This window comes from Hyaena hyaena, unplaced genomic scaffold (genome assembly GCF_003009895.1).
Source record: "Hyaena hyaena isolate Hyena2069 unplaced genomic scaffold, ASM300989v1 scaffold_790, whole genome shotgun sequence".
NCBI lineage: Eukaryota > Metazoa > Chordata > Mammalia > Carnivora > Hyaenidae > Hyaena > Hyaena hyaena.
In genome coordinates, this window is record NW_024081412.1 from 288,842 (window position 1) to 314,843 (window position 26,002).

The following is a 26,002-nucleotide window of genomic DNA, read 5'->3' on the forward strand; positions in this document are numbered from 1 at the left end:
TAGAACACATCCCAGCAATAAAAGGGAATGAGGATACAGCAATGGGGGCAAATGTGTTCCACATGAGTGGAAGGACCTGGATACAAAAAGCCGCATGCCTGGGATTCTGTTTATGTGATGCTCTGGAAAAGGCTCAGCTTTAGCTACATAAAGCAGGCCAGGGGATACCAGGGTCTGTGGGTGGGGACACAGGTGATTAGGAAGTGGCACAAGAAAAGATGACAGATGTTGGAAGTGTTCTGAACGTCCGCTGTGGTGGTGGTGATGTGATCACACGGTGCTTGTGAACACTCACAGCCTTTAACAAAAAGATAGCATGAATTTTTACTGTGTGCAAGTTAACCTGATTTGCTCACTCAATTTATATGAATGAAAACAAAAGAAAAAATCCTCAGTCAACAGATCTAAAGGATAACTACAATTCAATATAGCCTAACTATTTGCTATGTCAGAAAAAAATCTTTATATATCTGTATTTTCATATGTGTATCTTTATATATATCTATATCTTTATGTATATATCATTACATATATAAATGTACATATACACATATATAATACATTGATAGGAAAGCATGAAAAGCACATGATTTTTCAAGGAGGGAAAAATTCACAATTAGTTGTTTTAATTATCCTAAAACAAAAAATATTCTTTTTTTCTTTATAAGTTATTTTATTTATTTATTTATTTATTTATTTTCAAGTTTGTTAGCATATAGTGGAATAATGATTTCAGGAGTTTAATCCAGTGATTCAAAACAAGAAATATTCTTGTCCTAGAAGTCAGAAGTCTCAAGTTCAAGTATCAATCCCATCTTGGCTGTACCCTTAAAAATATGTAAATCAACAGTAGAACTCCCCTGTGACCCAGCAATAACACTGCTAGGAATTTATCCAAAGGATACAGAAATGCTGATGCATAGGAGCACATGGACCCCAATGTTCATAGCAGCACTCAACAAAAGCGAAAACATGGAAAGAGCCTAAGTGTGCATCAACGTACGAATAGATCAAGAAGATGTGGTTCATCTATGCAATGGAATACTACATGGCAATGAGAAAGAATGAAATCTGGCCATGTGTAGCAACACGGATGGAACTTGAGAGTGTTATGCTGAGCGAAATAAGTCAGGGAGAGAAGGACAAATATCATATGTTTGCACGTATAGGAGGATTAGGAGGAACTTAACGGAGGACCATGGGGGAGAAGAATTGGGGGAAATAAGAGGTGAGAGGGAGGGAGGCAAACCATGAGAGACTCTCGAATGCCGAGAACAAACTGATGACTGATGGGGGGGAGAGGAAGGGGGTGATGAGCATGGCGGAGGGCACTTGTGGGGATGAGCACTGGGTGTTATATGGAAACCAACTTGACAATAAACTATTAAAAAGTATGTAAATCCACCCTGTTACTATTTTCTTATCTGTGAAACTACATTTAATCTGCCTGTCTCCTGTACAGACAAGTTCTGATAATCATTTAAATGTGAAGATTTCTTGGGGCTTCTGGGTGGCTCAGTCCGTTAAGCATCTGACTTTTGAGGGGCACCTGAGTGGCTCAGTCGGTTGAGCGTCTGACTTTGGCTCTCAGGTCATGATCTTACGGTTTGTGGGTTCAAGCCCCACATCAGGCTCTGTGCTGACAGCTCAGAGCCTGGAGCCTGCTTCAGAATCTGTGTCTCCTTGTCTCTCTGCTCCTCCCCTGCTCATGCCACCTCTCTCTCTCTCTCTCTCAGAAATAAATTTTAAAAACATTTAAAATAAAAAAAAAATCTGACTCTTGGTATTGACTCAGGTCGTGATCTAATGGTTGTGGGATGGAGCCCATAGTCGAGTCCTGCATTGAGCCCCAGGTCAAACCATGCACTGAGCACAGAGCCTGCTTGCAATTCTCTCTCTCCCTCTGCCACTCTCCCCTGCTGGTGCACTCTCTCTCAAAAATAAATAAACATTAAAAAATAAATGTGAAGGTTTCTTTTAGATGTGCTCTAAAAAAGCAGTATTAGTTAATTGAGCTTATTTCATTTATTACTCATGAGTAATGTTTACGGCAATAGAATATAATTCAATAGTACAGAAAGAATTAAAGGAAAAAGAAGGGGCTCCTGGGTGGCTCACTCGGTTCAGCATCTGACTTTGGCTCAGGTTATGATCTCATGGTTCATGAGTTTGTCCTCTGAATCGGCTCTGTGCTGACAACTCAGAGCCTGGAGCCTGCTTAAAATTCTGTGTCTCCCTCTCTCTCTGCCCCTCCCCTGCTCACTCTCTGTCTCTCAAAAATTAAATAAATGTTAAAAATTTTTTAAAAAAGGAAAAAGGAAAAGCTTGTTCACACACCACACACACACACACACACACACACACACTCACACACACACACACACACCCCTGTTCCTGGTTCAGCCTTTCTGCGTGAGCATGTTTGATATGTCTGTGTAGCTTGAGTGTATGAAGGTATTGCTGCTCCTAATGACAGGCAGAGCTTGAGGCTCAGTTCTGCTATTCTGCCCTTGCAGGATATTGGAGTGTACACCTCTTTCCTCTCTCAGAATATTCTGCACATAATTATAGCAATGGTAGTAACAGGAATTACCCACTGACACAAGCTTCTACAAATTAGGTTCTGTTCAAAAGGCCTCACATTTATCATTTGTTTAATCCTTACAACAACAACCCTCTACAATCAGTGCCATCATTTCCCTCATTTTACAGGTGAAGAAACTGGGACACAGAGAGACAAAGTCATTGGCCAATGGCCTTCCTGTGGACCTGGACTCTTGTCCTTTTTACTCCAGGGTCCCTGCACTTGCCTGGGGTGCTGAGCACCTCTCATTCATTATGCTCTGTTAAACTCATGCCATTGTGAACAGTTCTGCAGCCACTGCAAGTACTGGAGAAGGTGATCTGGGTGTTTCTCTATCCTCTAAACTCCTCTTGGGTATAGCAAGGTGATTTGCAGCTTTGTGTTCTTGCCTGGTATACACCAAATGCTCCATACATGTTAGGAGAACAAGTGAGTCAGTGAGTCAGGGAATAGAGTCTGTGCCTATCCAAAGGAATTGAAGCAAGGATATCGAAGAGATGCCTGCACTACCCTGTCCATGGCAGCCTTATCCGTGATAGTTGAGATATGGAAACACCCTAAGTGCCCATAAGTGGAAGAATGGATAAAGATCTCTCTCTCTCAATCTATCTATCAATCATCTATCATCTATTTATCCATAATCATCTATTATCTATTATATATCTATTATCTATTGTATATCATCATCTATTATCTGTCTACAATCTATCATCCATTATCATCTATTATATATCTATCATCTATCATCATCTATAATATATCTATCTACCATCTATCTATCCATCATCATCTATTATCTATCATCATCTATTGTCTATCATCATCTATTGTCTATCATCTATTATCTGTCACCTATCAATCATCCATTATCTATCATCATCTAATATACCTATCATCTATCTATCTATCTATCTATCTATCTATCTATCTATCTCACATGATGGATATTATTCAGTCACAAGAAAAAAGAAAATCCTGTGGGCTCAGTCAGTTAAGCATCTTAGTCTTTATTTCAGCTCAGGTCATGATCTCATGGTTTGTGAGACTGAGCACTGCATTGGGCTCTGTGCTGACATTGAGGAAACTGCTTGGGATTCTCTCTCTCTCTCTCTCTCCCTCTCTCAAAGTAAATAAATAAACATTAAAAAAAAGGGAAATCCTGCCATTTGCAACAACATGGATGGATCTCAAAGACATTATGCAAGGTGACATAAGTCAGATAGAGAAAGAGAAATAGTGTATGATATCACTCATACATGGAAACTAAAATAGTCAAAATCATAGAAACAGAGAGTGGAATGGCAGTTGCCAGGGGCTGGGGAGAGGGAAAGTGGAGAGGTATTAGTCAGGGTCCAAAATTTCTGTTATGCAAGATGACTAAGTCTTGGAGATCTGCTGTACAGCATAGTTCCTACAGCTAATCATTCTGTGTTGTGTTTATTAAAGTATTTATCAATTATTATTTATTTAAAGAGTAGATCCTTTTATTTAAAAATTTTAATGTTTATTTTTGAGAGAGGGAAGGGGAGACAGAGAGTGACAGAGTGCAAGCAGGGGAGAGGCAGAGAGAGAGGGAGACACAGAATCCGAAGCAGACTCCAGGCTCTGAGCTGTCAGCACAGAGCCTGATGCAGGACTTGTACTCACAAACTGCGAGATCATGACTTGAGCTGAAGTCAGACGCTCAACCAACTGAGCCACCCAGGTGCCCCTAAAGAGTAGATCCTATATGAAGTCGTCTTCCTATAGACACAAAATAATAACAATAAAACAACAACAACAACAGTAGCAACAAGAGCAAGAATAAAGGAGTGGGAGGGAAGTTTGGGAGGTGATAAACATGTAGGCTTGATGATGGTTTAACAGGTGTGTTCTTTTTTTAAAATTTTTATTCAAATTCTAGTTAGTTAACATACAGTGCAACATTGGTGTCAGGTTTTTTTTTTAATGTTTATTTTTGAGGGAGAGAGAGAGAGAGAATGAGTGAAGGAGGGACAGAGATAGGGGACAGAGGATCGATCTGCAAAAGGCTCTGTACTGATAGCATACAGCCTGATGTGGGGTTTGATCTCATGAACTATAAGATCATGACCTGAGCTGAAGTTAGATGCTCAACTGACTGAACCACCGAGGCACCCCTTCCCAGTTATATTTTTACTTCAAGAAATTCACAGACCCTATTCTGCCTGCCGACTGCCTCTATGTGGTGGCTTGAGAGAGCAAGGATCTATAGCGTGATGGGCCGGTCGTGCTCCCGATTTTCCACTTGCCAGCTCTCATGGTCCTCCTTTCTACCCTCCTGTCTGTCATCACATCACTGAAACAGCAGCTGTAAGAGCCAGAGAGAACATCTGCTGAGCACCAGCTGAGTTTCCCTCAACTCCCTTCCCCAGTGGGCCACTCAGAAGAGTGCAGACATCTCTGGCAGCAACCAGAGATAAGAGCACCACTCGTTCTTGGAAAATCCAGCAACATGAGTAACCGTTAGTCTCTGACTGCCTGTGATGCAAGCTTGTTCAGTCCATGCTGAGGCCACATCCTTCCTGCCCCTGCTGGGCTGTGACCACTATAAATTCATCAAGTTTCCTCTTGGGCTGTTTCTGAGGCCTGCATCTGGGTGAGTCCAACTCTGTGACGCTGTGTAGACGAAAGGATCTGGGGACAAATAAGGAGGGGACATCGAAGGCCAGATTTGTCTTGGTTAATGCACTAGGGATTTCTTTATCTTTTTTTAATGTTTTATTTGTTTCTGAGAGAGAGAGAGAGACAGCATGAGCAGGGGAGGGTCAGAGAGAGAGGGAGTCACAGAATCTGAAACAGGCTCCAGGCTCTGAGTTGTCAGCACAGAGCCCGCCGCGGGGCTCAAACCCAGGAACCATGAGATCATGACCTGAGCCGAAGTCGGACGCTTAACCGACTGGTGCACTAGCATTAGGGATTTCTTAGTCCAGCTTGTGAGTCTGTCCTTCAACAAGAATTCTGGAATGTACTCTGATTTCCCATTATTGGGCTTTATGTGTTTGTGCAAGTGTGTGTGTGGCGGGGTGGGGCAGGGGTGAGGGCAGGGGCAGCATACACAGCTTAGACCCGCAACTCTGGGGGATTTGCCAGGAAATCCCCCCCCCCCCCCCCCCCCCAACCCCCCCCCCCCCCCCCCCCCCCCCCCCCCCCCCCCCCCCCCCCCCCCCCCCCCCCCCCCCCCCCCCCCCCCCCCCCCCCCCCCCCCCCCCNAGGCTCTGTACTGATAGCATACAGCCTGATGTGGGGTTTGATCTCATGAACTATAAGATCATGACCTGAGCTGAAGTTAGATGCTCAACTGACTGAACCACCGAGGCACCCCTTCCCAGTTATATTTTTACTTCAAGAAATTCACAGACCCTATTCTGCCTGCCGACTGCCTCTATGTGGTGGCTTGAGAGAGCAAGGATCTATAGCGTGATGGGCCGGTCGTGCTCCCGATTTTCCACTTGCCAGCTCTCATGGTCCTCCTTTCTACCCTCCTGTCTGTCATCACATCACTGAAACAGCAGCTGTAAGAGCCAGAGAGAACATCTGCTGAGCACCAGCTGAGTTTCCCTCAACTCCCTTCCCCAGTGGGCCACTCAGAAGAGTGCAGACATCTCTGGCAGCAACCAGAGATAAGAGCACCACTCGTTCTTGGAAAATCCAGCAACATGAGTAACCGTTAGTCTCTGACTGCCTGTGATGCAAGCTTGTTCAGTCCATGCTGAGGCCACATCCTTCCTGCCCCTGCTGGGCTGTGACCACTATAAATTCATCAAGTTTCCTCTTGGGCTGTTTCTGAGGCCTGCATCTGGGTGAGTCCAACTCTGTGACGCTGTGTAGACGAAAGGATCTGGGGACAAATAAGGAGGGGACATCGAAGGCCAGATTTGTCTTGGTTAATGCACTAGGGATTTCTTTATCTTTTTTTAATGTTTTATTTGTTTCTGAGAGAGAGAGAGAGACAGCATGAGCAGGGGAGGGTCAGAGAGAGAGGGAGTCACAGAATCTGAAACAGGCTCCAGGCTCTGAGTTGTCAGCACAGAGCCCGCCGCGGGGCTCAAACCCAGGAACCATGAGATCATGACCTGAGCCGAAGTCGGACGCTTAACCGACTGGTGCACTAGCATTAGGGATTTCTTAGTCCAGCTTGTGAGTCTGTCCTTCAACAAGAATTCTGGAATGTACTCTGATTTCCCATTATTGGGCTTTATGTGTTTGTGCAAGTGTGTGTGTGGCGGGGTGGGGCAGGGGTGAGGGCAGGGGCAGCATACACAGCTTAGACCCGCAACTCTGGGGGATTTGCCAGGAAATCCCCCCCCCCCCCCAGAGATTGGATGGAGAGGATGTGTGTGAGGAAATGAACATCCTAGAAACCAGGGACACAGGAGATAAAGGTCGGGATAGAGTGCATTAGAGTTAGGGAAAGGGCGGCACAGAGAACAGGTACAGTCTGGGTGTGGATGAGAAGATTTAAGGAGGGGGACCAGGGTTGGATCAATCTGGAGAAGGCCCACCACCCTTTAGATGCATAAGGAATGGACTTGGTAGGTACGTGGAGCCAAGAGATAGAGAGAGGTGAGCGTGTGTCAGGTGTCTTGCACCCTAGGCTGTGGTCATTCCAAATTGTAATTTGAAGTGTTCCACAGCTCCACAGTCCCTCTCCTTCCCATCAGCATCATTTATGCATTTAGGTTGATGCTGTGCTTTTCCAAAACTAGTAATGTGAAGGGATCAATCCCAAACACAACAGTGGATTCATTTTTCTAAAATCTGGGAGAGGTGGAAGAGAGAAAGTTGTACCAGCTGACCTTTGCTCTTTGTGGAACCCTAAATCTACATAGGGAAACTGAACTCAGTGAGCTCTGTAATAAGTGGCTGTGTGTGGTAAATGCTGGGAAAGTGGTTTTTTTTTTTTTCCCTTTTAACCATCTATTTTTACAGTCTTTGATCTTTTTTGTTTGTATCAGACTGACAAACCTAGTTAAGTGATGGAAAACATAGTCACACATCTTTCTACCATGTGAACAGTGCAGTGTTAGGGACGTGAGTTAGGAAATCAGTGATCCTGATCTAAAGATTGGCTTTGAATCAATTTTTATTTCTGTGAAACCTTGGGCAAGCTCCCTAGTTTCTCTTAAGACTGAGTTCCTCTTCCACAAAACGGGCGTAGAAATATATGCATGTCATATGGCTTTGTGAGAGTTAGATAAGAAAAATCATTAGTACAGGGCCTAGCTCATGAGAGACTCAATAAATGTCAGTTCTAATTATAATTGTGAAATTTGCCAGGAGACCTTAAAGAGATGTTATGTGTTTATTCCCCCCCCCCATATACCCAAGTTTCATTGTATTTGTTTCTATCAATCAATGGATCAATAGAAGTGCACTCAAAGACCGTCCCCTTCTCTGCCTGCTTCTGTGTACTTTCTCTATCCAACCACATGCTGCTCTGTTTCTATCTTAGTTACTCATTTCCTGGGTCAAAGTAGAAATGGGGAACCAGAGTCTTTCTATTGGAAGGAACTTAAAAGCCATATTTTCCACTCTGTAATTTTATAGATGAGGAAACTGAAGTTGAGGAATAATGAAGAGTTTATTGTAGGCCATAGCCCAGTAATCGATGAGACCAAAATCTCTTGGTGATATGTGGAAGTGACATCATGGAGCAATTGGTTTGGGCATATATAACACTGTTAATGTGATTGCATTTGTGTGTTTAATTACTGTTTCTGTCCACAGGGACACCTTTCTTCCATGGCTCAGGACACACTTCTGAGTCAGGCCAACAGGAGAACATTCTGGTCAGTATTTGGTTCACTCTTTTTCTTTTATCTTCTTTTCTCTTCTCTTCTCTTCTCTTTTCTTTTCTTTTCTTTTTCTTTATTTTGTTAAATGTTTATTTACTTATTTTGAGGAAGAGAGAATGTGAATGAGCAGGGGAGAGGCAGAGAGAATCCCAATCAGGCTCCACGCTGTGTGGAGCCCAATGTGGGGCTCAATCCCATGACCCCTAGATCATGACCTGAGCTGAAACCAGAAGTTGGACACTCAACTGACTGAACCACCCAGGTGCCTTTGGTTCACTTCTCAAAATTAAAGATGACAACTAACAGTTGGTGTGTGTATATATATATATATATATATACATATATATATACATATTGTGTATATATTGCTTTGTATTCTGGGTTTTTCATAGTTTAATTCTCTCCAAAGAGGACAGACTTTAAAAATGACTCTCCTTACCCATATGCTGGTTCCACTGTTCCAGCTTCCCCGTGTGGACTTATGCCCAAGGACCCTGACCAGAGCCACGGATGAGCATGGCAAGTGTCCGCTGCAAGCTGGCCCGTTACCTGCAGGATCTGGAAGATGCAGACTTTAAGAAATTCAAGATGCACTTAGAAGACTACCCTTCCCAGAAGGGGTTCAGCCCACTCCCTCGGAGTCAGACAGAGAAAGCAGACCATATCGATCTAGCTACTCTGATGATTGACTTCAATGGTGAGGAGAAGGCATGGGCCATGGCAGTGTGGATTTTTGCTGCAATCAACAGGAGAGACCTTTACGAAAAAGCTAAGAGGGATGAACCAGAATGGGGTGAGTGGAAGGAAGACAACATTTTTAAAAATTGTGATAAAACACACATAACATTTACCATTTCTAAGCATATGATTCATTCATGTTGTGCAGTCAATCTCCAGAACATTTTTTCATCTTACAAAACTCTGTACCCATTAAACAATAATTCTTCATCCTTTCCCCTCAGCTCCTTGAACCACCACTTTTTGTTTCTATGGATCTGACTACTCTTGGTACCTCTTATAAATTTAATCATAAAGTGTTTGTATGTGGCTTATATTATTTAGGATAAAGTCCTCACGCTTCATCCAAGTTGTCACACATAACGTGATTTCATTCTTTTTTAAGGTGGAATAATATTCTCTGGTCTGTGTATATCACATTTGGTTCATCTATTCATCCATCAGTGGACATTCAGATTGCTTATAGCTTTTGATTGTTGTGAATAATGCTGCTAGGAACATGAGGGTACAAGCCTCTTTGATACCTTGCTTTCAATTCTTTTGGGTATATGTTCAGAAGTGGAATTATTGGATCATCTGACAATTCTAGGTTCAATTATGGGAGGAGCTCCCATAACATTTTCCACAGTGGCTACACCATTTTGCCCTCACATCAGCAGTATACAAGGGCTCTAATTTTTTTTCATCCTCAACACTTATTTTAGTTTTGTTTTGATAGTAGCTATTCTAATGGCTGTGAGATGATATCTGATTGTGGTTTTGATTTGCATTTCCTGATTGACTACGGATATTGAATGACTTTTTATGTGCTTATTAGCCATTTGGTTATCTTTGGAGAAATGTCTATTTGACTCCCTTTTCCCATATTTTAATTGAATTATTTGTCTTTGTTGTTATTGCTGTTGTTGTTGTTGTTGTTGACTTGTGAGAACTCTTTTTATGTCCTGGATATTACCACTTATCAGATATATGATTTGCACATATTTTCTCCCATTCCATGGATTGTCTTTTCACTCTGTTGATGCAATAAAGTTAACGTTTGTTTTATTCTTAATAATTCCATTTTTATCTTTGTTTTACCCTTTTTCTGCCTCTCCTGATAGTGTCATGAGACATTGGAGGAAAGCAGTTTGGTTTCTTTCTAGCTCCTTTAAAAATTTGAGTCAGGGCTCATCTGGTCCGTAGGAACTATGGACATGTTGGGGGTGGAGTCTTTCTTTCTGGCTTGGTGTTCTGAACAAGAGAAGGGCACAAGGAAGGGCTCAAAGGAATCTAGAAGATCACAGGATGATGATGTTGAGCTAGTAGAAAGGAGGAATAAAAATGAATCAGCAGATCAGGAGAAGCACGACGAGGGGGGGCAGCGATATGGGCATAATGAGGGAGAGAAACATGATAATGTGGGCATAAGGTGGGGGTGCACAGCAGTGGGATGTTATAAAAATTGCATACAACACAATTAAAATTGTGTCAGTACTTAAATGCTAATTAACCAAATTAAGGTATAATAATCATTGTTGCAGAAGTAGTTCACTTAAGCAGTTTTTATGGATTTTGGTCATTCCTTATAAGAATTCCATGAGGTTGACATTAAAAAAAATTTATTTGTTGGCTCTATACCCAACATGGGCCTTGAACTCACAACCCCTAGATCAGGAGTTGTATGCTCTACCAACTGAGTCAGCCAGGAGCCATGAGGCTGGCATTCTCAAATGGACTTTCAGTTTTGTTATGAAATAAGACACGCAAGTCAACTAAAAAAACACACTATGATTCCATTTATAAGAGCTACTAGAGTAGTTAAATTATAGAGACAGAAAGTGGTTGCCAGGGGCTGCAGGCATTGGGGAATGGGGAATTGTTCTTTAATGGGTATAGAGTCTCTGTTTTCCAAATAGATCATTTTGGAGATTGGCCAACAACTTGAAGTGAGCCTGAAAGAGATTCTGGTTGCCTGAGGTTCTGTTTTAGTCAGATTCAAGACCTGGATTCAGTGCCAGTTGTGCCTTGGGTTGAAGCCTGGCTCTTAACCACTATGCTATCTTGGCTTCTGTAAATGGACTCTGACATGGGAGAATTATAACTAGGGTTAGAAGTTTTGTTTGTTTGTTGTTGTTGAAGGGGAGCAGATTGTAGGGTTAGGCTTTAGAATAAGGAAGTCATGGTTTTGGTTTGAGTTAATGTTTAGATTTTGCTTTGTGATTGGGTTACCAATAGCATTTACATTCAGAATAAATAGACACCTATCAGGAATCTTTTTTTTTTTTAACGTTTATTTATTTTTGAGAGAGAGACAGAGACAGAGAGGGAGTGCAGGCATGGAGGGAAAGAGAGGGAGACAGAAAAGCTTAAGCAGGCTCCAGGCTCTGAGCTGTCAGTACAGAGCCTGACAAGGGGGTCGAATTCACGAATGGTGAGATCATGACCTAACCTGAAGTCAGATGCTTAATCAACTTAGCCACCCAGGTGCCCCAGGAATCTTTTTTGTTTTTTTTAATATTTACCTTTTTTTTTTTGAAAGAAAGAGAGAGAGAGAATGTGAGTGAGGGAGGGGCACAGAGAGAGGGAGATACAGAATCTGAAGCAGGCCAGGCTCTGAGCTGTCAGCACAGAGTCAGACATGGGGCTTGAACCCACCAACCATGAGATCGTGACCTGAGTTGAAGTCTGACACTTAATCAACTGAGTCACCCAGATTCCCCCTTACCAGGAATCTTTTAGGTTGCTCTTGGGTTCCTCTTCACCTCAAATTATCTCCCAAATATTTCCCTTGGTTGTTCAGCACTTGTTCTACTGTAATGTAATTTATTTGGTGAAATGCCTCTTTGGGATGTGTAATTTAATGACTGTGTAGATCTATGATTCTCAACTGTACATCCATGTTGGAGCTTTCAAAATATAATGGACTACATGCAGAAGATCGAAACTGGGTCATTTTCTTACACTATACACAAAAATAAACTCAAAATAGATGAAAGACCTAAATGTGAGACAGAAAACTACCAAAACCCTAGTGGAGAAAGCAGACAACACTCTCTTTGACCTCAGCTGCAGCAATTTCTTGCTCAACACATTTCCAAAGGCAAGAAAAATAAAAGCAAAAATGAACTATTGGGACTTCATCAAGATAAAAAGCTTCTGCACTGCAAAGGAAAAATCAACAAAACTAAAAGGTAACCAATGGAATGGGAAAAGATATTTGCAAATGACATATTGGATAAACAATACCCAATATCTATAAAGAACATACCAAAGTCAATACAAGAAAAACAAATAATCCAGTGAAGAAATGGGCAGAAGACATGAACAGACACTTTTCCAAAGAAGACAGTCAGATGGCTAACAGTCACATGAAACGATGCACAGCATCCATCCTCATCAGGGAAATACAAATCAAAACCACACTGAGATACCCTCTCACACCAATCAGAGTGGCTAAAAACAACAGCTCAGAAAACTACAGATGCTGGTGGGGATGTCGAGAAATGGGAACCTCTTGCATTGTTGGTAGGAATGCAAACTGGTGCAGCTGCTCTGGAAAAAGTGTGGAGGTTCTTCAGAAAAATTAAAATAGTACTACCCAATGACCCAGCAATAGCACTACTAAGAATTTATCCAAAGGATATAGGAGTGCTGATTCATAAGGGCATTTTTACCCCAATGTTTATATCAGTGCTTTCAACAATAGCCAAATCGTGGAAAGCACCCAAATGTCCATCAACTGATGAATGCATAAAGAAGATGTGGTATATATATATATATATATATAAAAGAATACTACTTGGCAATAAGAAAGAATGAAATCCTGCCATTTGCAATGACGTGGATAGAACTGGAGGGTAATATGCTAATTGAAATGAGTCAGTCAGAGAAAGACAGATATCATATGTTTTCACTCATCTGTGGATCTTGAGAAACTTAACAGAAGACTGTGGGGAAAGGGAAGGGGAAAAAATAGTTTCAAACAAAGAAGGGGCCAACCCATAAGAGCCTCTTAAATACAGAGAAAAACTGAAGGTTGATGGGGAGGTGGGCAGGGGAGATGGGAAAATGGGTGATGGGCACTGAGGAGGGCATTTGTTGGGATGAGCACTGGGTTTTGCATGTAAGTGATGAATCACGGGGATCTAACCCTGAAACTAAGAGCACACTGTGTACAATGTATGTTAGCTAACTTGACAATACATTATATTAAAAAGGTATATAATGGTGCTGGACTCCACCTAAGATAGACTGAAAAATAATCACTGGGGGTGGATTCCCAGAATCAGTATTTTTAAATGTTTTCATTTATTTTGAGATAGAGAGAGGGAGAAATCAGGGGCAGGGAAGAGAGAGTGGGGGAGAGAGAATCCCAAGCCACCTCCATGAGTCAGCGCAGAGCCTGACATGGGACTGGAACTCATGAACCATGAGATCATGACCTGAGTCGAAATGAAGAGTCTGACAATCAACTGAGCCTGCCAGGTGCACCTCAAAATCAGCACTTAAACATTTTTTAAATGTTTTTTATTTATTTCTGGGGGGGGGAGAGAGAGAGAAAGAGAGAGAGATAGCATGAGCAAGGGAAGGTCAGAGAGAGAGGGAGATACAGAATCTAAAACAGGCTTCAGGCTCTGAGCTAGCTGTCAGCACAGAGCCTGACGCGGGGCTCAAACCCATGAACCGTGAGATCATGACCTCAGCCGAAGTCAGACGCTCAACCGACCGAGCCATCCAGGTGCCCCTAAAATCAGTATTTTTAAAGCTTCCTAGGTGAATCTCAAGTCAGCTGGGATTTTGAACCATTGAGTTAGACAAACCAGATTGGTAATTCTGACCCTAGGAGACTAAGAATGTGGGTATGACTAATTTCAGACATTTGGGGGCAGGGAAGATTAATCCTGCTGGTCCATTGCCATTTTAGGATTATGGAGGCATTTATGAGTGCATGAATGCCATGAAGTGGATGTCCAACTGCACATCTGTCATCTGCAGCTCTGAGCTCTGTTTTTCTTTGGGAGAGATCTGGGTCAGGGGACTTTGAGCGGTGTCAGCCGTTGGGTACTGAGTCTGAATTATGTCACCTTAGTCAGGAGTTCTGACTTTTAAACTTGTATTTCTTTTTCCTTTTGTTTTCAGATAATGCACGTGTGGTATGCCGGGAAGAAAGCCTTGAAGAAGAGTGGATGGGTTTATTGGAGTACCTATCCAGAATCTCTATTTGTAAAAAAAAGAAGGGTAAGCAATGGGAGTAGGGTTCCCATTGGGTTTGGAAACCCTGTTTTGGAGGCTGGGAAGCTTGGTCACCCTATATGTTCCTGCTCCTTGGGGGTACAAAGGCCCATTTCAGGAAGAAACAGAACTAAAGCTGTAGAAACAGCTCAATGTTCACATGGCTCCTTGCAGTCCCAGAACCAAGGGAAGGTGTTTGAGTATTTCAGGTTTTAAAAGCTATGGGATGCCAAATACCTAAAGGAATAAAATGGAAGAAAAAGGATTTTTATGGGGGTGCCTGGGTGGCTCAGTTGGTAAAGCATCTTACTCTTGATTTTGGCTTAGGTCATGATCTCACAGTTCATGAGTTCCAGCCCTGAAGTGGGCTCTGAGCTGACTGTGAAGAGCCTGCTTGAGATTCTCTCTCTGCCCCTCCTCTGCACTCTCTCTTTCTCTCTCTCAAAAATAAATAAATAAACATCGTAGAAAAAGGATTTCTGGTAGCTGACAGTGCCTATGGCACTTTGCTGTTCTGCTCTGCTGTGTATAGGAAGGTTTTGACATTCTAGATTTTCTGGGACTGTCTGTACCTGCACAGTGAAGAGAACCTGCACTTCCCATTTCTTAGCTCTGGCCATCACTCCCTATGGGTCAGAGACCGTTGTTGAGAGCTTTTGTATGCTTGGGCTTCTCCCAAAGTCTACCTTTCTGTTTTTGCCTCAGATTACTGTAAGAAGTACAAAAAACATGTGAGGAGCAGATTCCAGTGTATCAAAGACAGGAATGCCCGTCTGGGTGAGAGTGTGAATCTCAACAAACGCTATACCAGGCTGCGTCTTGTCAAGGAACACAAGAACCAGCAAGAGAGGGAACATGAGCTCCTGGCCATCGGCAGGACTTCAGCCAAGATGCTGGACAGCCCCGTGAGTTCTCTGAATGTGGAACTACTGTTTGAGCCTGATGACCAATACTCTGAGCCCGTTCACACGGTGGTATTCCAGGGAGCAGCAGGCATCGGGAAAACAATACTAGCAAGGAAGATCATGTTGGACTGGGCATCAGAGAAAATTTACCAGGACAGGTTTGACTATTTGTTTTATATCCACTGTCGGGAAGTGAGCCTCGGGACACGGAGGAGCCTGGGGGACCTGATCGTCAGCTGCTGCCCAGATCCAAACCCACCCATATGGAAGATTGTGAGCAAACCTTCTCGGATTCTCTTCCTCATGGATGGCTTCGATGAACTTCAGGGCGCCTTCGACGAGCACACAGAAGCGCTCTGTACAAACTGGCAGAAGGTAGAGCGGGGAGACATTCTCCTGAGCAGCCTCATCAGAAAGAGGCTGCTTCCTGAGGCCTCTTTACTTATCACCACCAGACCTGTGGCCCTGGAGAAACTGCAGCATTTGCTGGACCGTCCCCGTCATGTGGAGATCCTGGGTTTCTCAGAGGCCAAAAGAAAGGAATATTTTTTCAAGTATTTCTCAGATGAGCAGCAAGCCAGGGAGGCCTTCAGGCTGATTCAGGAGAATGAGATCCTCTTCACCATGTGCTTTATCCCCTTGGTCTGCTGGATTGTGTGCACTGGGTTGAAGCAGCAAATGGATAGTGGCAAGAGTCTTGCCCAGACATCTAAGACTACCACTGCAGTGTATATCTTCTTCCTATCCAGTTTGTTGCAATCTCGCAGAGAGAACCAGAACCACGATGTCTCTACTAACCTCCGGGGTCTCTGTTCCTTGGCCGCAGATGGGATCTGGAACCAGAAAATCCTGTTTGAGGAGTGTGACCTTAGGAATCATGGCCTTCAGAAGGGGGATGTGTCTGCTTTCTTGAGGATCAACCTATTCCAAAAGGAAGTGGACTGTGAGAAATTCTACAGCTTCATCCACATGACGTTCCAGGAGTTCTTTGCTGCCATGTACTACCTGCTGGAAGAGGAAGAACAGGGAGAGATGAGGAGCTTGCCGTGGAGTAGTTCCAAGCTTCCTAACCGAGATGTTACAGTCCTTCTTGAAAACTATGGCAAATTTGAAAAGGGGTATCTGATTTTTGTTGTTCGCTTCCTCTTTGGCCTTGTAAACCAGGAGAGAACCTCCTACTTGGAGAAAAAACTGAGTTGCAAGATCTCTCAGCAAATCAGGCTGGAGCTGCTAAAATGGATTGAAAAGAAAGCCAAGGCCAAGAATCTGCAGATCCAGCCCAACCAGCTGGAGTTGTTCTACTGTTTATATGAGATGCAAGAGGAGGACTTCGTGCAGAAGGCCATGGGCCATTTCCCCCAAATTGAGATCAGTCTCTCTACCAGAATGGACCATGTAGTTTCTTCTTTTTGCATTGAGAACTGTCGAGGTGTGGAATCACTTTCCCTTAGGCTGCTTCATAACTCTCCAAAGGAGGAGGAGGAGGAAGAGGAGGAGGAGGAAGTGCAATGCTGTGAGGTGGACCACTGTGTCCTCCTAGATCCTCATGCTGCCTATACTCACCGGTAAGGCAATTTGGCTTTAGGCAGGTGATAGAATGGTAGTGCTGCCTTCCACTTTCTAGCCACCTTTCTCTGGGCATTTGTTCTCTCTTCCCACTTCTCAATTGTTTTTAAAATGTGGTTGCAACATAGGCACCTGGGTGGCTCAGTCAGTTAAGTGTCAGACTCTTGATTTTAGCTCAGGTCATGATCTCACAGTTCATGAGATCAAGCCGAACATCGGGCTCTGCGCTGACAGCACTGACAGCATGGATCCTGCTTGGGATTCTGTCTCTTCCTCTCTCTCTGCCCTCCCCTGCTACTGTGTGTGCCCCCTCAAAATAAATACATAAGCATTTAAAAACATGTGATTGCAACAGCTACATAATAATGCCACCACCACCCATTTCTACTAGACTCCTTCAATGGTAGAGATTGACTAGTAGAGGAAAAGTACGTGGACAAATGGATGAGAAAAAAAGCCAACAACAACAACAACAAAAAATAAGCAAATATTTGGTGGATGTGAACTCAGTGCAAGGTATTACATGGGGAAGAAAGTTGAATGCAGTGTTGTGAACTCAAATTGCTTGTAATCTACTTGTGGCTCTAGTGCATAGTATCCAGTCAATACCCAAACAACGAAACAACCCCAGTGACTGTCCCAGGAACAGAGAGGATAAAGGGACTTCAGTGCTGGGTGCTGGGAGTGGGGATGGGGGCTCCTCAGAGGAGTGAGGTTTGAGTCTGCCTTGAAGAATCTGTAGGATGTGAGTCAGTGCAGGAGAAGGTAAAGGGATTTTGGCGATGGGGTCTGTGTAACAAGGCATAAATGTGGTCTGAGGAGCAGTGTATATAGGAGATGGTAGGGGAAGGTCATGACTTCATTGAAACAAATATGAAGGGAAATTGAAGGAAATAGGGCTGGAGAGGTGGGGGTACTTTTAAGCTTCCTCTTTCTGTTAATAACGAGGAAGTCACCAACAGCACCCTATTCAGGGTCTGTTCACCAACTTTGCAGGAGGTTGAAACCAGTCACTGTGTCTGTACAGCAAAGCAGTTCAGTTCTCTGACCTCTGAAATCCCTGCTTGGGAAAGGCCACAGCTACGGTGGGAATGTGGATGCTCTGTGTATGCTTGAGTTTAACCTGCAAGAAAACACTTGACATGGGGCAAAATTAAAGCGATATGGGGCTGGCCTTTCTACCAGGAGCAATGAATTGTCAGCTCCCTCTCTCTCTCTTGGCAGCACTATAAGGATAACCTTTTTTATTTATCATTTGGTCATCAAGGACCAACCGCTGGGGCTTCAGTGAGACTGAGGCCCAGGCCCTACTCACAGTGATGTAAGGTTTGGTTGTGGGAACAGTTGGGACAAAAGAATGGACCACTGGGAGAGATCAGCTATATAAGATCACCTGTAGGATGCACCAGAAGCCCACCTTTGGGAGCCCTTGAGCAGCTGGACTCTGAAGGATGGAGCATGAGACAGCCAAGCATGGGCAAGGGTAGCTCAAACAGAGGGAATAGTGGGTTCAGAAGACAGGAGTTGGGGAAGCAGCATATGTCTCTATGATAGGAAATAGTTCAGAACAGCTGGAGAGAGGGAGAAAGAGACAGGAAGTGAGGGAAGGAGGCATATCTACTCATTAGGGTCCTAAAAACTAGTCTGAGAACAGACCTGACCAAGGTGACACAGCCATGGAGAAGGCTTGCAGAAACTCAGACTAAAAGTCCTAATGACAAGCCTGACACTCATCTTGCTAGATGACAGGTACCTTCTTCTGAGGGCAGGAGCTTGCTTTTGTGTATTCTAGAACCTTCTGAAGCCCAGTAGCATGGGCATCTACCCCATGCTTGTTAGAAGTGCAGAATTGTAGGCCCAGTCCTAGACCCACAAGTCAGAATCTGCATTTCAACAAGAGCTATACATTGGAAGCACCTTGAAGGCTTAAAATTATTGATATGCTTGGTCCCACCTCAGAGATTCTGACTTTATTCCTATGGTAAGGCCTGGCCTAGGGGTTTTTGAGAGCATTGTGGATGCTGTTATGTACTCAGTGTGAGAACTAGGTTCTGGATCACTTCCAGAGTGTCCAGGGCATTGGGCAGGAGAGCTGACCAATGAGACGGGAAAAGAAGGACATTTGACAGAGGGACTAGGGGGTACACAAAGGCAGCCAGTCACAGGCTCAAGCAATGTCCATAATAAGGTGTGTAGGACAGTCTTACCAGGGCCCCCTAGCCTGTGTTATTCCTCAGTAAGCAATCTTTGTTTTTGTGAGTCCTTTTCTTTTCTCTTCTCTTCTCTTCTCTTCTCTTCTCTTCTCTTCTCTTCTCTTCTCTTCTCTTCTCTTCTCTTCTCTTCTTTTCTTTTCTTTTCTTTTCTTTTTTCTTCTTTCTCTCTTTTTTTTCTTTCTTTCTCTCTCTTTTCTTTCTTTCTTTCTTTCTTTCTTTCTTTCTTTCTTTCTTTCTTTCTTTCTTTCTTTCTTTCTTTCAGTTTATGTGTTTATTTTGAGGGGGGTGGGCAGAGACAGAGGGAGGGAAAGAGAATCCCAAGCAGGCTCCACACTGTCAGCACAGAGCTTGATACTGGGGTCAATCTCATGAACTGTGAGATCATAACTTGATCTGAAATCAAGAGTCAGACGATTAACTGACTGAGCCACCCAGGCTAACTCTGTAAATCATTTTAGAATCCTTGGGAGGTCTTGGTCTCAAATGGTGTCAGCCACTCCTGATTTTCTTTTCTCTCTTCCTTCGTTACAATTTCTAGGTTGGTGAACTGTCATCTCACTGTTAGCCTTTGGCAGGGTCTCTTCTCTGTCCTAAGCACTAGCTGGAACCTCACTGAACTGAATCTCAGTGACAATGCTCTGGGGGACCCAGGGATAATGGTGTTATGTCAAATGCTCCAGCGTCCTGGCTGTAATATTCGGAGATTGTGGTAAGAACCTGCCTCTGTGTGTGTGTGTGTGTGTGTGTGTGTGTGTGTGTCTGAGTGAGATACAAAGACTGGAGGAAGACCACAGAGTCCAGGTCAGTGGTTTATTAGTTTTCTAGGGCTGCTATAACAAAGTACCATAGACTGAGATGTTTAAACAACAGAAATTCATTTTTTTCATAGTCCCAGAAGTCCAAGATGAAAATGTCAGCAGGGCTGGTTTCTTCTGAGGCCTCCCTTATTGGCTTACAGATGATGGTCTTCTCCCTGTGTCTTCACCTGGTCTCTGTATACATGTCTGATCTCCTCAAGAACACCAGTTGTGTTGATGGGGCCCAATCTAATGACCTCATTTAACTCTTTAAAGCCTGATCACCAAATAGAGTCACAATTCTGAAATCCTAGGAATTGAGACTTCAACATATAATTTTTGGGAGGCATGGTGGACACAATTCAGCCTATAACAAGTCAGAAGGCAGAATGGATTAGAGGCCAGTTGTTCAGGAAGTTTCAAATGGAGAAGATTGAAGGGGAACTGAAAGTAAGTCACTTGTTGGTGATGTGACAGAAAGTGCCTGACCTTAAATGTCTTCCATTTTCTCACTGGCCATCCTCTTAGATGAGAGTCAGAGAATTTCATCATGTGCAGTGGCTACCTGGGCTGGATCCCATCAAAACATTTTGTATACATTGAAGTGTCACAGGGATTCTCCTTTAGCTTTCTTAATAAAGAGTGGTTGCTCTGAGTCCACACTGTGAGTCAGACTCAGATGCCTCAAGGGGAGCACACAAGTGTCTGGACCATTTCCCAAACCCTCTTCCATCATACATCTGTATTTTGGATGAGCTATGCAGCCAATGTTAAAGTTCACCACTCCAAGGTGTTTTCATACAACCCTCTCTCGATCACCATACACACCCCAACACTAATCTTATCTATTTTACCTCCTATACAAACCACTAGCCCAGATCCAGCAACCATGATTACTTGCCTGGATATTGCAATAGCCTCCAAGACTATCAGCTTCATGGGACAGGATTCATGTTTATCTTCCCATTGTCCCTACAATGTCTGGATAAGTGTCTCAGCAAACATTAGTGCTTAAAAATACATACTTAATGAATATTGACTGTTTGGTCTCCCCACATCCACTTTTACCACCTACAAATCTACTCTCCATACAGATTCCAGTCAGAGGATTATTTAGAAAATTTAGGTTAGGATATTATTTTATAAATAATAGGATTATTTAGAAAATTCTACTTTGGCCATGCAATTCCCTTGCTTCTCTTTGGTCTTTTGATAAATTACAAATCCTCTTCTTGCCTTCAAGGCTCTGGCCAGTTTTGGCTCTTCACGTGCCTCTCTATCTCCATCCCATGCCATTCTCCCAGCCACCCCGGTGGGTGTCCCTGTGTGATTCTGGAGAGTGAGACACAAATAGGGAGACATGGGTGATGATGATTTATTTTACCACAGAGGTTCAGTCATGCATTTACTTCTAGTTGGTGTGAAAATGGGGGCAGAAAAGAAGATTAACAGTTTCTAGGATAATGAACTATTGTCCTGGAAAGGATAATGTTATTCTTGCTCCTCTGACAGAGACACATAGTTGTTGTTGTTGTTGGTGGTGGGGTGATAGTGGTGTGTGTGTGTGTGTGTGTGTGTGTGTTTGTGTGTGGTTGTAAACACGTCAAGAATTACAGCTTCCTGCTATTCCAGTGTCAGTGAAAGGCTGGGATTTAATCATCAAACAGAACAATGGGGACAAGATTAGCAAAGAGAAGTAGATGGGTAAAGCTCCAGAGAGAATAGTGTCCACCTGAGGGATTTTCAGTTAGGAACATGTGCTAAAGAGGTGAAACACACAGGTTCACCACCTTTTTCCTGTATGAAACAGGAACATGCCATGTATACATTGGCATTATTTACAGAGAAAGTTCACTGATGCGCTCAACAGTTGTGGTCTCGGGCTGTGAGCTAGTGAGCCTGGGGGCTAACTTCACAGTAAGTCTCAGGCTATGTGCAGGAGGTCTGATAGGATGACACTTTACATAACTTTGGTTAAGATTTTCCCTTTGCGACATGAGACCACACGTGCCCCTGTTTGGTGCTGAAAACAAGCATAGACTGGAAGACAGTGAAGAGAGAAGCAGCCTGTGTTCTGATTCTTTCTGCTTTTGTACTTGGCATGAAGGTTGGGGCGGTGTTGCCTTTCCCATCAGTGCTGCTTCAACATCTCCTCGGTCCTGAGTAGCAACCAGAAGCTGGTAGAATTGGATCTGAGCCACAACAGCCTGGGAGACTTTGGAATCAGACTTCTTTGTGTGGGGCTGAGGCATCTATTCTGCAATTTGAAGAAGCTCTGGTGAGTCTGAGCTATTTTCCTTCCTGAAGCATGAGCTGTGGCTTCGATGAGCCAAGATGGGTGATAGTTTTAGCATGAGAATGGCCTTCACTGCTAAGATTTTCCAGCGTTTATCAATAATTCAGTAAATTAGTGTTTGCTGTGGGAAGAGCCACATACTAAGCCTTAGAAAGGAACTTAAATAATCAAATACATCATGCTCACCTTTAAGGTATTTATAGCCTAGCTGAGAAAATAAAACCAGTGTAATGCATTGCTCCAGAAGAGTTTTGGGACTTTGTGACAAGCCCTTGGTCTCCACACTAAATAGGAAAAGAGGTGCTAACTCAATACAGACACTCAATATTTTATGCAGCCCTTCACTATATGCCTCTGGGAGACTTGAATTTTGAAGAAGAGAAAACACTTCAAAATGGTAGGGCTGATTTACACCCATTATGATGGCAATTATAAAAATAATAATCCAGCATGAACTTTCAGGAGCCTGGGTGTCTCAGTCCGTTGATTGTCCAACTCTTCATTTCAGCTCAGGTCATGATCCCAGGGTCATGAGATCGAGCTCCGTGTTGGTTCCACGCTGAGTATGGAACCTGTTTAGGATTCTCTCTCTCTCTCATTCTCTCTCTCTTTCTCTCCCTCTCATTCCCTCTGTCCTCTCACCTTTCCATTCCTGCTCTCCGTCTCTCTGTCTCTCTCAAATACAAATAAAACAATAAAACAAAACATAAAACAAGTGTTGGTGAGCAAGTGGAGATTAGGAAACATCACACATTGCTGGTGAGAATGTGAAATGGTACAGCTGGTATGGAAAACAGTATGTCAGTTCCCCAAAAAACTGAACACAGAATTATCATATGATGCAACAATTTCACTTCTGGATATATATAGGAAAGAGCAGAAATCAGGCACCCAAACATGTATTAGTTCATCTGTGTCTATAACAGCACTATCGCAATAGCTGGAAGGTAGAAACAACTAATTTACCCATGAATGAATGGATTAAGAATGTGGTATGGGGGTGGGGCTGGGAGTGGGTTTTGGGGTCAAGGAGTGTGGCGTATACATGCATACAGCCTTAAAAGGAATTTGGATGAATCTTGAGGACAATATCCTAATTAAAATAAGCCAGATGCAAAAGGGCAAATACATATGATCTGACTTACAAGAAGTACCTAAAATAGTCAAATTCATAGAGGCAGGAATCTGAATAGTGGGTCCCAGGGGCTGGGGGAAGGAGGAACGGGGAGTTAGTATTTAGTGGGTACCAAGTTTCTGTTTGGAAAGATGAAAAACTTCTGGAGATGGATGGTGGTCATGGTCACACAGCAATGTGTACGTACCTCAATGTTACTGAATTGTGCACCTAAAAAGGGTAAATTTTATGTTATGTATATTTTAACACAATAAAAACAAGTATAGAGAACTGAAAAGATGTGGGGCTGGCATGGGCTTGGATGGTGTTTACTTTCTATTACACCAAATAGAAGGAAATAAAAAGTTAGCATAGAGTTTGACCTATTCTTCCCATGTGTGGATTGGAGTAGAGGCAGCATTAGATCAAGGGCATCCTTGACTCGCAGACAGCGAGGAAAGAGAAGGGTTATGACATTCTGCCATCTTTATGGAAGGTTGGTCAGTTGCTGTCTCACATCAGCATGTTGTGAGGACCTGGCATCCGTCCTGAGCATCAGCCAGTCCCTGACCAGACTCTACTTGGGGGAAAATGCACTGGGAGATTCAGGAGTTGGAATTCTATGTGAAAAAGCAAAGCATCCACAATGTAAGCTGCAGAAACTGGGGTAAGTCTTCACGGGTGTCTCAGCAGAAAACCGTCTTCTCTTCGTGGATGTATGTTTGGAAAATGTGGATGGGGATTGCTGTATAAAAGATTAATACGATGGGGTTAAAAGTAGAGAATGGAGGAGACAGACTAGCTGCTACCTCCTGCTAGTAAGGTATTTATGACTCTAGAATTGGAGATCCTAAGAGTTGAAAGAAACTCTCGGGGTTGTGCAGTCCACTTCTCCATTGACTGAAGCACTTGCATCTAAGACGTTCATGTGGATGGTCACTGGTTGTGTGTGAGCACTTCCAAGCACACCTGTTGCTGCTGTACAAGGTGGCCACTGACGAGGAGAAAGCTCTTATTTCTTTGGTTTCTGTACATTGTTCCTTGTTCTGTCCCCCAGGGCTCTGCTGAGATATGTTGATCTCAATTCCCCAGAGACAATTCTCACACTCTAGGTCTTCTCATCCTTTGCCTGGATGACTCTAAACTCTCAGGTAAGATGTGGCTTCACATCTTTACCTATGTAATCATGCTGTCGTAGTTAAGAGCTGTTCTGTTATTGTTCCTATTTGAAGTACATTGCCCAGACCTGAACCTGATACTCCTAAAGATGTGTGGTGGAATTTTCACCTCCCATGGCAGGGCATGGTACTGTCTCAGGGAGAATCTGTGATTTCCTTGTTTTTGGCAGTCATATCAGATCACAAGTTCACATGTGTAAATAATAATGTGAAATTCTGGCAACCAAATCTCTGCAGACACCAACTGGGCATCTTATAAGTCAATTCCATTTTGGCACTAGATACTCAGAGTTAGTGCAGATCCCCACAGCTTCAGGGTCCCCATTTGTCTGCACACTGGCAATGCCAGATACCAATTGCAAGTAGTGGGCACAGGTTACTTGCACTTCCTTCTGACCAGCTATGGATTGGTGGTTTCCATGACCCCTTTCTCAGGTTTGAAAATTTGCTAGAATAGCTCATAGAGGCCAGGGAAACACAACTATATTTGCATTATTGGTAAAAGATATTACAAAAAATACAAATAAACAGCCAGATGAAGAGTCACATAGGGTGAAGTCCAGAAGGGTCTGGAACATAGGAACTTCTGTCTCCATGTGTTTAGAGTAGTCTACCCTCCTGGTACATGGATGCATTCACCAACACAGAAGGTCTCTAAATCTTGTCAAAGACATTTTATAGAGTTTACTCTCCAATCTTCCTCTTTTCTTCTTCCTTGAGGTTGGTGGGTGGGGCCGAAAGTTCCAATTCTCTAATTACCTTGTCATTCTGGTGACCTATGCCATCCTAAGGCCGCCTATAGCCTCCCCTTCAGTCATCTCATTAGTATAAACTCAGGTGTGGTCAAAAGGGGCTTCTCTGAAGGGTGCCTGGGTGGCTCAGTCAGTTAAGCATCCAAGTTTTGATTTTGGCTTAGGTCATGATCTCATGGTTTGTGAGTTTGAGCCTTATGCTGGGCTCTGTGCTGACAGTGGGAAGCTTGCTTGGGATTCTCTCTCCCTCTCTCTCTGCCTTTCCCCAGCTCATGCTCTCCCTCTCTCTCTCAAAAACAAAACACAACAAAACAACAAATAAATTTTTTAAAAAGTGACTTCTTTGAGTAGCAAAAGAGACAGATTGGAAATTCTTTAATTTCCACTTAGGGAGAAAAACACTTAGGATATTCCAAGAGTTTTAGAAGGTCTGTGTCAGGAAATGGGGACAAAGACCAAACATATTTATTATAAAGGCACAAAAAATATCTACTGATAATCAAGTACTTAAACATGTATCATTGCTCTTCCATGATCTTCATATGGATTATCTCAGCTGGCTCCATAAAAACTATACCAAGTAGGTAGGTATCAATGTCTCCAATTTAAATAGGAGAAAGTGAGACTAAGACTGCTTAAGACCTTTGCTTTAGGACACCCAGCCAGAAGGCTGTGGAACCCACACTCTGCTCCCTTAACTCCAGTAAGCACTGCCTAATGAGGTGTTGCTGCTGGGCTTTCTAGAGGCCTTCTACATCCTGCTCACTCTGACCTGTGTGGACCTCACATTTAATTCTGCTAAATTCTATTTTTTTTTTTTTTTTTTTTT

The 26,002-nt window shown here is 43.2% G+C and overlaps 1 protein-coding gene across 1 annotated transcript in view; it reads left to right on the top strand.

Annotated features, from left to right (window-relative positions):
* Nucleotides 1-6,376: 6,376 nt before the first annotated feature.
* Nucleotides 6,377-26,002, top strand: part of NLRP3 (NLR family pyrin domain containing 3) — a 51,885-nt gene continuing 32,259 nt past the window's right edge. Inside the window, exons 1-8 of the mRNA XM_039218780.1 lie at nt 6,377-6,405; nt 8,333-8,394; nt 8,865-9,193; nt 14,260-14,358; nt 15,058-16,822; nt 19,575-19,745; nt 21,941-22,111; nt 23,740-23,910. Of these exons, the coding sequence (XP_039074711.1) occupies nt 8,911-9,193; nt 14,260-14,358; nt 15,058-16,822; nt 19,575-19,745; nt 21,941-22,111; nt 23,740-23,910 (2,660 nt within the window). The 5' untranslated portion in view covers nt 6,377-6,405; nt 8,333-8,394; nt 8,865-8,910. The remainder of the gene's footprint in view (nt 6,406-8,332; nt 8,395-8,864; nt 9,194-14,259; nt 14,359-15,057; nt 16,823-19,574; nt 19,746-21,940; nt 22,112-23,739; nt 23,911-26,002) is intronic.